The sequence below is a fragment of the Patagioenas fasciata genome, chromosome 8 (assembly GCF_037038585.1).
Source record: "Patagioenas fasciata isolate bPatFas1 chromosome 8, bPatFas1.hap1, whole genome shotgun sequence".
NCBI lineage: Eukaryota > Metazoa > Chordata > Aves > Columbiformes > Columbidae > Patagioenas > Patagioenas fasciata.
In genome coordinates, this window is record NC_092527.1 from 34,843,979 (window position 1) to 34,857,021 (window position 13,043).

General features: G+C 35.2%; 1 protein-coding gene across 7 annotated transcripts in view; it reads left to right on the plus strand.

Moving 5' to 3' along the window:
• The window catches only part of ATRNL1 (attractin like 1), a 492,025-nt gene that overhangs the window by 69,092 nt on the left and 409,890 nt on the right, over positions 1-13,043 (plus strand). For all 7 annotated transcript variants that reach the window (XR_011740344.1, XR_011740345.1, XR_011740347.1 and 4 more), the window contains exons 8-9: positions 7,061-7,316; positions 12,771-12,954. Coding sequence is in view for 3 of the 7 variants with exons in the window: in XM_071812183.1 (XP_071668284.1) it covers positions 7,061-7,316; positions 12,771-12,954 (440 nt within the window). In the remaining 4 variants the exon portion in view is untranslated. The remainder of the gene's footprint in view (positions 1-7,060; positions 7,317-12,770; positions 12,955-13,043) is intronic.

Sequence of the window (13,043 nt, forward strand, 5' to 3'; positions counted from 1 at the left end):
ATCAATATTACTTCCAGTTTCAAAGCTTTATTAAAAAAGGGTAATTGCTTTTATTTGTTTTCCAAATTAATTGGTATTGATATTAAGTCCGTATATCTCTTCTTGTATTTTTTTATTAGTCTAACCAAAAGCTAGCGTTAACAAAACAAAAGAGAGTAAAAACTTTTTCTGCTTTTATACGAGACAAAATCTTTCACCACTTGGTTTATTGTATTCTTTTATATGCCTATTTTTGTTGACTATTGTACTATAATTTGTAACAGCACTATAAATGTGAGAGTCTCTTCCAGTTAATTAGTAGCAGATAGTACCACCAAGTATTTTATGACTTTCAATTCTATCTCACGCACACCTTGCTTTCTGTAATAATTCTGGTTTGCAGACCTCAGAAGTTTGAGAAGTGGGTAGGATGAGCTTTCATACTTTCACATGTAGTCTAGATAGAACCCTATTCAGAGTTCTTCGATTAAGTGGACCTTACTCATCAAGAGATTGGCTCTTTTACATAAAAGTGTGATATTTTCCATTGCTTGTTTCAAAATTATATTCCAATCAGTATGAATTTTGAAGTCTAAGCATGATTAGCTTTTATGTCTAGCAGATCTAAAAGCAGATGCCTAGTTAGTGCTTTTCTATGCACTCTCCGTTACTCATTCCTCCTTTCTAATAAGTTCAATCCAAATATTGAACATGTGAAAGATCAGACCAACTCTCTGCTAAAATTCCAGCAGTTTTAAAGCTCTGTTCACATAGTCTTATTTGCGTGCTTTTCTTCAGCCTTGTCTTCTCTAAATGTAGGAATGTTCACACGAACAGGAAGCAAATTTCCTTGGTTTTTTCCTCCCAAAAACGTGTTATCTGACCTTCCTGTCCTATATTTAGACTGCCACTGTAGTCCAGGCTTTTAAGATATATATACATATATACATATATATATAGGGAGAGAGAGAGAGATAAAAGACACATTGAATCCTTCAATGAATTAATCCCTTTAAATATAGCCAGCAACACTGTGGAAAAACTTGAAACTATGAAGAAGTGACAGCTCAATGTTCTGACATACAAATCACTGCAGGATGTGCTGTCTTGAATTTGACCCTGTTGGGAAGCTTAGGTTATAATATGTTCCTTGTGTCATTTAGCAGGTTTCTATTCAGTGAGGATATAGTTCCACAATAAGCTAAGAATAATAAAGTAGGTTGCAGGAGAAAGTGAAGATGGTTTTCCAGTCTGTTAGTGCTGATCTAGTTGGAGGATTATGGGATCAGGTGGAACTGTTGATTATTAATTATATTTCTTTTGATATCACACCTAAAAGAATGTACTTCATGTTGTTACCTTATTAAAGGAGGTGATAATGGTCTGGTGAAAGGAAGAGGTGTTAGACAGTCCTAAACAAGGTGACACATGTTGAATGCAGAAACCAGGCTTGTGGCAGATGAGTTATTGCCAGATGACTTTTTTGAGTTTCACTTATATTTTGCTTGAAAATATCCAGGAATTTCTTAATGATGTACAGATTAGACTAAACATTTAGAAATTTCAGGTAAGTGTAGAGAACATCAGTTCTGATGAATTTTTTGAGTCCTGTTAGTTTCCATGAAGTTAATTTATATACTAATGCATGGGTACAGTCTGTAGGAAGAGAACAGATTGATAGTATTGTTTTGAGAAAATGAAGAATGGTTTGCGAATAGCATTTCTTTCGCCAAATTTTTGGCAATGGATGAGATTTCTATAACAATTAAGGCTTGGTTCTGAGAGAGAAACTTCTCTGCGCAGCCATGGTACAGTTAAGAAATACAAAATGAAAATTTTGTCATTTTAACATGATTAATTTACTTTGAATTTGTTGGAAATGCATTATAAATTACCCCCTTATTGCATTTCCTTTACAATTCTTTTTTCTTTTGGTAACTGCTAGATAAGATTCTTTCAGAATGCAGGCAGGATTTGCATAACAGTGTAGTGTTCTGAGCTACAGTCAGAGGAGCTGATAAGTATTGCAAAGTCTGAAGGATAACAATATGATAAGTTTTAGAAAACGCTTGAATTGTTGCAGTTATATGGAGTTTAAAATTGATGTTAACACTGAGATGTGGTGTAGGGAAGAGACCCTGTCCAAGGTCAAAGGATTCAATGTGGAGTATGTAGAAGAATGACTCTGGTCTGCACTGTGGTCTGACTGGGACAAGTGGATGCTCTTACTTGCTCTTTTGGTGACCTTGCTGCGTAACTTACTGGCTTTGTTTCAGTACTTTCTCACTGTAAAATGCTCCTCTGTGAATGGATTTGAAGTCTTGTTAAAACTACCATGCACAAGCTAGGTGATAGTGTTAGGGCATGATTTTTCAGGAGTTACCAACTACGTAGCCATGGAAATCAGGAACAGGAGAGAGCTGAAGTAAATTATACTGTGTCACCGGTTTTGAATCTTTTGACCTCTATTAAAACCAAGTATTCATTTGCATATTTGGTGGAAATTCTGTGGGTTACTTTGTCAGTTTTTATGAAACTTCGAATGCATAAATCACCATGTTGATTTATGAATGTGCGTTTGAAGGAGGATTTATTTTTGAATTTGCAGCCTTTATTAATTCGCAGAAATTAGTGCTTTCACATAGATCATGACTTTGTCACTGTAACTCTAAGGATAGATGCACATTGAAGGCTTCATTCTTTTTCTGGCTTGTAAAAGAATTTTGCCCTCAAATCATTAAGTTCAGACTACTAAATTGATTGCTATTTGTTTACCAGAAGTCCAAGTGTTTCCTGTGTCATCTGTTTAGTCACATAAAATAAGTGGCTTTTCAAAGTTTCTGGTTTTATGTTTGTGCATTTTGTTTGTTTTAAAGAAAAATATTTTGCTTTTCCATTTGGATATTGTTCATGATCACCAAATGGATTATTTTTGTTATTGTTTGTAATCTAAAATCAAACAAGGAAGAGGCTTTCCAGAGATGTAGCTGTACTGAAACTGTGTTTTAACGGAGTCACAAAGAATAGCTGAGGTTGGAAAGGTCCTGTGGAGATCACCTTGACCAGCCTCTCTGCTCAAAGCAGGGACAATTACAGCAGGTTGTTCCAGACATTGTCCAGTTGAGTTTTGAGTATTTCCAAGGATATTTGATTCCACAATGTCTCTGAGCAACCTATTCCAGTCTTTGACCATCTTCTCTATAAAAAGAAATGTCTTTTCCTACATTTACATTCGATTTCTTGTAATCCAATTTGTGCCCATCAGCTCTGGTCTGTTCACTGGATAACACCGAGAGGAGTTTGGCTCCCTCTTTCTTACCTTCTCCCAAGAGGCATTTGATTTTATTTGAATTATTTAGTTATTTTAAAATCACATTCTGCAAAGATGATGATGATGATGCTATCAGTAAGACAAGGAGATTAAGAGGAATTTTACTGTCTCAAATTTTCTGAATTCTTCCAGCAGACTTTCCAAATTAAAAGAGTTTATTATTAATACTTTAGTAATACTTTTTTCCTGTAATTGAGTTATCTTTGTTTCCATTTTGGCTAGTTGAAATGTGTGTCTATCATTACTCTGTAAGAGAAATACTAGATTAAATGAGTATTTTCTTCTTCTCTTGATAAATGGGATTTAACTGTTTCGTTCAAGTCCTGTCTTTATTGTTATGATTCCTGCCTTCTGCTGCCATTCTCTTTGCTCAATGTGCACAGTCAACTATTTACAGATATCATACCTTTTGTCATCTTTATTGCTATGGTTCATCAAAAATTTCTACTGAAATAATTTTCTCAGGGGAAAATAAAGCTGATTTGAGAAACTGCAAACATCTATTGGACAATTTTGGTTCCATTGAAGCTACCAGGAGCTATAACCATCTGTTTTCTTGGCTGGAACCTGAACAGGTGCCAAGAAATCAACTGATGTGATCTGTAAGTAGGGATGTCATGAATAAGTGAGCTGCCTGCCTGCTCGGTTTACAGCAAAAGAATTCTTATTTTTGCTCAAATTCCCTGCTGAACACAAACTCTGAATTACATGTTCAATGTACAGTGTAATTTTATATACTTCAATTTGCATGTGGTAATATTCGTAAGAAATTTTCATTGAAAAAGCACAAGGTCTTTAAAGGTTTCGATAACTTCTTAGAGAATGTTACTAATGTGAACTAATATATATATAAAATTACGAGGGTAATTTATTGAGTAAATGCTCACCCTCACTATCTGCCACTCTGATTAAAGTGATATCAAAACTTTAAAATATGAGTCTGTTGGAGGCCTTGTATTTTCTTGGTCCTTATTTGCCTGTTTTGTTATCTGCTCCTTGGACATTGTGCTTCTTGGTCTTTCCCATCTCCAGGCTGAGGAGTTTTTAACATCTTCCATCTTGGCCAGATTCTTGACAAGCTTTTCCTCACTAATTTCACAAGGACTCTGTTTTATCCTTCTGTTGTTGTTTCTAATCTCATTCCTGTTGTAGTATGCTACCTTTTTATAAGCAAAGATCTAGTAAGCTTTATTCATTTAAAGGTCAGCCGTTTTTTTGTACTAGTACTCTTGAAACTCAGTTTCTTGTGTGTTGTCTCTGCCAGAAAACCTCACCTTTAGCATATAGCTTGATTTATACTTGGTTTATAAGTTATAAAGGTAGTATAAGTTTATCAGAGGATTCCTTCTTTTATTTCACAGTTCCTGAGGCTGCTCAGGACTATTTGTACTTGCATGCATAGTACAATCTCTTCCTGATTAGGCTTTCCATATAGATATTTACATTCATGTGCCTAGGATGTTGGGGTTTTGTCCTGTATAACTCTGCATGTAACTTTATTTATTCTGTATTTCTTCTGCTGACTTTGGTCTGTGGGCCTTTCTCTAAGTTCAGCTGATTATCACTAACTTTTTTCAAGTGTTTTTTCAGCAGCACTAGGAGCTTCTTAATCTCAGAAACAGCCCCGAGCAAAGCTTAGTTAAATCTGTTTTTGTGGTTGATAAAGCAGTTGTCATGACCTTCATGTCTTTTTCTCTGTGAACAGTCTTGTGTACAGGATCTGCTGTGTCATTTATAAAGATTGCTCCTCACAGAAGTGTTCTTTCATCTGAACTTGGAATCATTTGAGCAGAACTGTGAGGAGGACTTTTCTTACTGCTAACTGGCTGAGTAGTTGTTTCAAAGTTCATGCCACTCTTTAGGTCACCTTTTTTGTGTACTGTCTTTCCTCAGTGTCAGAAATATTTCTTTTCAAATACTGTTATACAACACCTGCAACTCCCTAATTAGCTTCCTTGTTCTGCCATAGTCTGTTAACTGCATTTAAAAATAAATAGATAAATTGCCCACTATGTTAGTGATGCTGATTTACTTTTTGAGATCTGTGTAGCGGTGTAATGAATATTCGTTCAAGGCATTCCTTTGGATCAGTGCACAGCCTCCTCACAGCATTTGTGAGTCTTCACCAAGCTCTTTGAATTGTCCTGTTATCTTAAAGGAAGAGAATGGATTCCCATAGATGGATCTAATCCTGCTACAAATTCTTACTGAAGGATGTGAACATCTTTTGTTCAAATGCCACCAGTCCAAACTAATTGGTAACACAAAGTATCACTGCATAGGAGTGATTTTAAGTTCCCAATCAAGATAAGTTTACCTGCCTTGAATGAAAAAATAGTTGAGAATCTTGGAGAAATTTCAATTGTCCTCTTAAAGACAGGTCAGGCAGTTTGGTCAGGCATTTACTGACTAATCTCTGAGTAGTGAGGAAGTTTTTCATGTGGTCATGGACTCTGTTGTTTACCATCAACCACAGGTATATAGACAGCATTATCACCTTCTCAAGACTCTGTTTTGCTGGACTGAACAGACTGTCATTCTACTGATGATCTATCTTTTACATGCCTGCCAGTTTGAGTTCATCTTTCTGACGTGTATGATGATCGTAGCATGCAGTTTACATTTCTATTTAGATCCCATTAGGTCCTTGTGCAGTCTGAAATTTCTGCATGGTTCATCCAAATGTCTTATATTAGGTAGTTTCTTTGTCTTCTAGTTTCTTCTTCTGAGGCTCAGTATTTTATGCCAAGCAAAACTTTACCAAATGTCCTAGGCCTGTCCTAGACCCTCAGATATTACATTGAAGTATTCAGGAGACAACTGCCAACTGTACAAACCTCATGCAGATGAGATGAGGTATGTCTGTGGTTCTCCTAACAGAGATTAAGTGCCATTTTCTGATCTAGAGATGTTTTTTCTACCTAGGATAAGCTGCCCTTTGTGTCAGTCTGTGAAGCCAAGAAGCTTGTTCTATGACTTTGTATGCGTTGGTTTGCAGCTCTAGGTGAAGTCTGAGATACAGGAGGAGTTGTTTTCGGTCAATATTTAAGTAAATCATTCATTACTTATCAAAACAGATTGCTGTTTGAGCTATGTGGTTCATGAAGACTGGAAAGAGTGTTTTGAATCCCTTTAAAAGAACTCAGAATACTTTACTATGGGATTTGGTTTTAGTAAATGTGCCCAAGAGGATGCTATACACACGTTATCCCTTCTTGTTGGGTTCTGATGGCAGAAGTGACTTTATTATGAAGAGACAATGCGCTCTTTTGTGCATGTGCTGAATGAAATCCCCATACACTGTGTGTGTGGAAAACCACGTTTTAGTTCTGTGAACTGTTCCTTAAGAGACAAGAAATAGTTGTTCTTTCCTTCCTTCCTTGAGAAAGAGCTCTATCGTTTCTGCTTTTTTTTTTCTTTTTCCTTAGAATGCTGCAGTATGAATTAGAAGAGCCATGTAATTAAAGTTTTTCTGCTTGAAGTAATCTGGTTGAGATTCATTTTGGTGTCATTTTCATGGCTGAGCTTATTTTTCAGAGAAACAGTCTCCTTATCATTGTTGTTGGTATAGTTTAAATATCATTTTCTGGGATTAGAGTCCAATGTTGAGCTGGTTAATGTAAGATTAAACGTGAAGATTTAAATCAGATTGTTCAGTTACGAAATATTGCACAGCACAGAAGTACGCAGTTCAGACGTTATATTTCTGTAATCCGTTATTTGCTTTCTCTTCTCTCCCAATTTTTGCAGGAAGATATCTACATGTATGGAGGCAAAATTGAAGCCAATAATGGCAATGTTACTGATGAGCTGTGGATTTTCAACATACACAGTCAAACATGGAGTACCAGGACTCCTGCAGTACTTGTACATGGCCAACAATATGCTGTGGAAGGTCATTCCGCACACATAGTGGAGCTGGACAGCAGGGATGTGGTTATGATTATAATTTTTGGATACTCTGCCATATATGGTTACACAAGCATTGTGCAGGAATACTACATCAGTAAGTACCTTTCAAATCATTTGTACCGCATACTGATTAAAAAAAAAAACCCTATTTCCTTTTTAAAGAAGAAAGAAAAAGATGTATTTTGCAAAATAAATAAAACCTCATCTTTTTTCCTTCAAGCTATGTAGATCAGATTCCTTGTCAAGCAGTAGCATTTCATCCATGTTTGGGGTATAACGGCTTTGGCTGTGTTATTGTGTGCATGGCTGTGGTACTCAACAGGCTGAAACCAGAAATTCCATGTAGTGTTACTGTTCTTATGAACCGTACTTTTTTTACCCCAGTCTTATTGTTTTTACCACAAGTAGATAGAGTAAGAAAGAATAAATAGAGCAAAAAAATAAAAGGAAAACCAGAATACAATGAACAGTGCTTACTACAATAATTTAGTTAGTTTGAAAGTTCTTTAATGTTGCTATGATGCTATATTTTAATTTTTGGAATGTAATAACTTAGTTCATCATTGTATATAGGGTTCTCTCTGAAGTGCATATGTGTTGCTGCTAGATGAATTAGTCTGTGTGGGATTCCTCTTGTGAACTGCAAGCTTTTCCTAGGGGTGATTTTAAATACTAGAATTAAATAAACCAAGAGGGCTTATTTTTTAATCTTATATTTGGTACAACTAAGACATTATTTCAATAGAATAAATATGGAAAACTTACAACAGCTGATACATTTTAGGAATATTTATATGTCCACTAATTCAAATGATATTATCCTAGTTGTCTATAGAATTGATTTGAGTTCCTCAGTTATTTAAGCAGTCACAGAAGGTATAATAAAAATTTTCAAAGCAATATTCATATGTTAAGGCATAATAATTTTTAATAGTTCAGTTTAACTTCTTTTGCATGCATGCATGTGTATTTAAACACTATTTAAGCAGATTTGTGGGCTGGGGAAACCCTTTCAATACTCAGAGGATTCTTATGCTTCCTGGCATATTATTTCTGTTGGTTGCCTTTAAATTTTTTAACAATATTGAGCAAAGATAATAGAGAATGGAAATAAGAACAACACACTGAAAAATTTGAAGTAACTGCATAAAGCTACTGTAAGACTCTGGACTTAGATTGGTGTGTCACAACAAAATGGTAAGATTTGTTGAGTATTGGAGGCCAGCTTTTGAAAAACTCAATTTCTGCAAGTTTTGTTTTAACCTTCCAGGGATATTTTTTTCTTGAAGACAAAAATAGGTTGCCCATTTCCTGTAATGTCTTTTAGACTGTTGAATTATTTGCTTTTTCACATGCTGATTATTTAGTCTGGAGCAGAAGTACCAATATTATTTTCACTTATTATTGTGCTTAGTTTAATTATGAAGAGGGGTGCATGATTCACTTTGTAATGTAAAATTTTCTGTCTACTGGCTTTTATTGCTGGCCTTAAGGTTGAAAAGTACAACTTGTTCCTATTTTATTTCTTTTTAATAATAAAGCTATGTATGTGCATGCTTAATAAAACAGACTATATCTAAGCATATATAAAACAAATTAAAAAACACCTTTCATACCATGATGATAAGCTTTGAACAGGAGAAAACACTTATTTCTTTGGCAGTTGTTATGGGTCTGAATTATTCTCAAGTTTTTGTCTCCTTTCTGAGTTAATTTTATCACATTCTAGTGATCAGTGTAGTTTATTAGACAAAACATGCTTTACTTGCATCAAATATAAAGTACACTTGTAACAAAATAGGGTATTTCTTTGGACATCCATTGATTTCATTGAGTCTACTCACATGACAAAGGATTATTGACACATACACTGCTTTGTGAAACATGGTCTATATGCTGTAACCGAACCATTTTTGCTGTGGATAATTCTCATGTTTCATTTTACCTCATTTCATCTCCCTCCTTCCCCTTCCCTATAAGTTAAATGACTTTTGTGGCAAATTTTCCTGAATTCTGTATCAGCTGTATAATTTATCTACAGTAGGATCATTTTTAACCAAAGCATTCCAGATAGTGGGTTCACATAAGAATGACTGGGTGTTTTGGGACTTCAGTAGCTCAGAATCCAAACTTAAAAGACATAGAATCATAGAATAGTTTGGATTGGAAAGAACCTTCAAAGCTCATCCAGTCCATCCCTCTGCCATGAGCAGGGACATCTTCACCCAGTTCAGGTTGCTCAGAGCCCCGTCCAGTCTGGCAGTGAAGTGATGAACATACTGCTGTGAACTCACCTGAGAAGAAAAGTAAACTTGTTATAAAAAGGCTTCTGACATTACAGAAAGAAAAATTAGAGTCCAATTTTCTCTCTCTCTGCTTGCTTTTAAAACATACGTTGTCCTAACATTTCAAATATTACTGCTTTATTCTTTCTAAATGTTATCAGCTATGGCTTTTAGTCCTAATGGCTCAATTACCTAAATACCTAGAAGCCTACTGAAAGAAAGAGGCAACTTACCCTTTTGTTCATATGAATTGAAATGTCTAGTGATCCAGTCCTGTTAATGAACTTGAAATGTGGAAGGCCTTCTTTAGATGCTGTGACCCTGATTTCCATGGGGTCTGTGTCAAGAAACATCTAAAGAAGATTTAATTACTTGTGGATTCCCTAGTTTTTCACCTAGGTACATAGTTCTTAATAACAAAACATGCGAATCAAATGCGTGCATGGTCTGAACACTGCTCTGGCATTTTCTGATTAGTGAAGAAAGTAATTTCTGTCAGTGTCAAATAAATTCTGGAAAAATCAGACATGGTTTGCAGGCAGATTTTCGCCATACAAAAGCAGAGGAATTCATTTCTACTCCTAAGATATGGTGGTTGTTGCAGTAAACAGGGCTTCCTATTGTCCTTTATTGCTATACCTAGACTTACGACTTTTGAGGAACCAATAAATCTTGGTATAGGAATTATGTGAATGATTTTACTAACTTGAACCATAAAGCTTTTCTGGGTTACTCCCCAGGGAAATTTATTTCCCTTTAGGTTAGCAGTACCTCATAAACCTTCTAAGAATCTCAGTGTGAGTCTCAAGGTGAATATAATAATGGTGTTTTGTTTCAGCTGAGGTATATAAAAGCTCCTTCTATATTAAGAAATTTCTGGGTAAGTCTTCTATGGTATTTTTAATTAATTTTTTTTAGAAGACAGATTTGTTTGGATTAGCAGCAGATCACTTTGAGGAGTTTCACATGGCTGGTTTGGTCGATCGAGTATTTTATCTGATCTATTGATAGAAAGAGTGTGATCTCTGATTATGAGAAGTTATGTAAATACCTTCAATAAAAAAATGGGTTTCTGTTTAAAAAAATGGGTGAAGATCTATATCAATGATTTTTTTTAAAGGCAGATCATATGCATATTGGATATGCATATTGTCTTTAAATTCAGACAGAAGTGTATTTTTTGTCTGAATGATGCAATATTTAAGATGCTGAAGAAGCATGAAGAAATCAAAACTGTGTATATACATTTCAATAATCAAAATTCAGGCAGCTCAGCTAAATTTTAGAAAGGGAAATAGAAGGAGAACCTGTAATGCTACTTTTGACTTTTATTTCAGATAGATGTAATGAATCTCACATTTAAGTAGTTATCCAAAGCACATGATTTTTATTATGCAAGAAAGAAGAGCTACTAATATTCCTGCCCAACCCATCTAAAGCTATGCAATATACAATTCTACTGTGACAGTATTCTAAATGCTACATGAACCAGTGAGATATAAATGCAAAATATTCTATTATGCATATGATCAACACCATTGTGTAAATTTATGTGGAAAAAGAGTAATTTTTCTCTGAAAAGCATATATATCGATCTTTAGGACGAATCGCTATTAAAATGAAAAAATGAGGATGGTTTTGGTGATAGGTATCTGACGATTGACTCCACGCCAACCCTCTTACATAAATTGTGTCAAGTAAATCTATTTGTTAGCAAGGTAATATGTATGTAAAATACAGTATTATTGGTACAAATTAGATGTTGGTGTTCAGAGTTGCAGTTTGTAATAGCTTAATAATATCCAATGTAGAGATTGGAATAAAATACTAGTTACATTACACTACCTATAAATAATGTAAATATACACTGTCAGAGATAGTGTATTACACAAATATTCGTATACACAAAAAATCAGCACAAGTATTAAAATTTAATCCATACTTCATAACTTGCTATAAGCACTTGTTACTGAAAAGAATGTAACCAGTTCATAGATGCAGTGCCTGAAAACCATTTAATGAAAGTAGAATAGCAATGGTAATAATGGAAAACCATGAGTCTTTTCACTGAAGAGAAGAATCCAGAGGAAAAAGAGGTAATCTCAAACTAGGTACATAACGTCAGATAAAAATTGAAATGACGTTTAAAGTAATTTTCATATGAAGCAAGGTGTATGGTGGTGTGTGCTAGATGTTGATAAATAACTTCATGAGGATAGCTAGTTTAAGTTAAGAATTATGAGACCGCTCCATTCTGGAAGTCCTTGTCCACAGTTTCTGTTCTTCTGACATAATCTTCAAGAGGCTGTTAGTGAATAATTTCTTCCATTTCCCATCTGTAGAACTGGCTGCCTCATCATCATAGGCTCTTCTGAATGGGCTGGCTTCTGCAGGAGATACCTCCTGCCTTGCTCTTCTTGTGACTTTTGTCATCAGATGGGATGATGGAGTGGCAGGGGGTGGAGGGGGAAGACATTTCAGGGCCACAAGCAACAAGAATTAACTTAACCTCTCTGTCTTTTTCATTTCTATTGTAAAATATTTTCCAGTTGTGTTTTATTCTTCAGTCATAACAGCTGTTGCGAAGGGTTTTATTTGGTGTCTCCTTGCAGTCGTTAATGATGTGATGTGAAATGTGGATTTAAGTGTTGGTTTAATAAGCTGCTATCAAATTATCTTGCAGTGGGGTTTTGAGCAACTAAGTAGGTACATTTGCGGTTAAATAACTAAGAAACAGTCATTGGAAACTGATTTTAGTCTTATAATTTTGCATTTTACTAGCAAAGTGTCTGTCTGTATCCACATGTACTTCGAGCTACCTTACATGAAGCTTCCGACAACTCGCAGCGATTCAGTTTGAGCCAGACTTCTCCAGACAGTTTCCCCATGGCTGAGCACAGGGGCTCCTCATGCAGCTCCAGTAGCTGGAGCTCTGAATTCTCATCAGTCCTCTCTGGTGGGACAGAAGAGAGAATTAATCGTAACTCTTAATTTCATATTTTGCAAAAGGTCTGGGCTTTTTTTTGTTTGTGTGTAATGTGACACCTGTAACGGTGATGTACTTGTGATTTAATTTACAATAGCAAATAATAGTCTAATAACATTATCCAATTGCAAGTATTTTGAGTCATTGGTATAAAATTACTTCTTAAAGCAAGTCTCTTATAATTATAGTGAAAATGAATTTATATATTTAAAACTCCTAGTATTTTGTGTTAGCAATAGTAAGCCTTAAACCTATATGTTTTGTACATCTGTTCCAGGGTCTAATTCTTGGCTAGTACCAGAAACAAAAGGAGCAATTGTGCAAGGTGGATATGGCCATACGAGTGTCTATGATGAACTGACAAAATCTGTTTATGTCCATGGTGGATACAAAGCGTTACCTGGCAATAAGTATGGATTGGTGGATGATCTTTACAGATATGAAGTTAATACTCGGACATGGTAAGTGTGGTTTATAATGTAGGAAACAAGTTTTTGTTACTGAAAAAGAAAATAGAAGCATAAAGTTCTAGACAAGTCATGTAGATGCC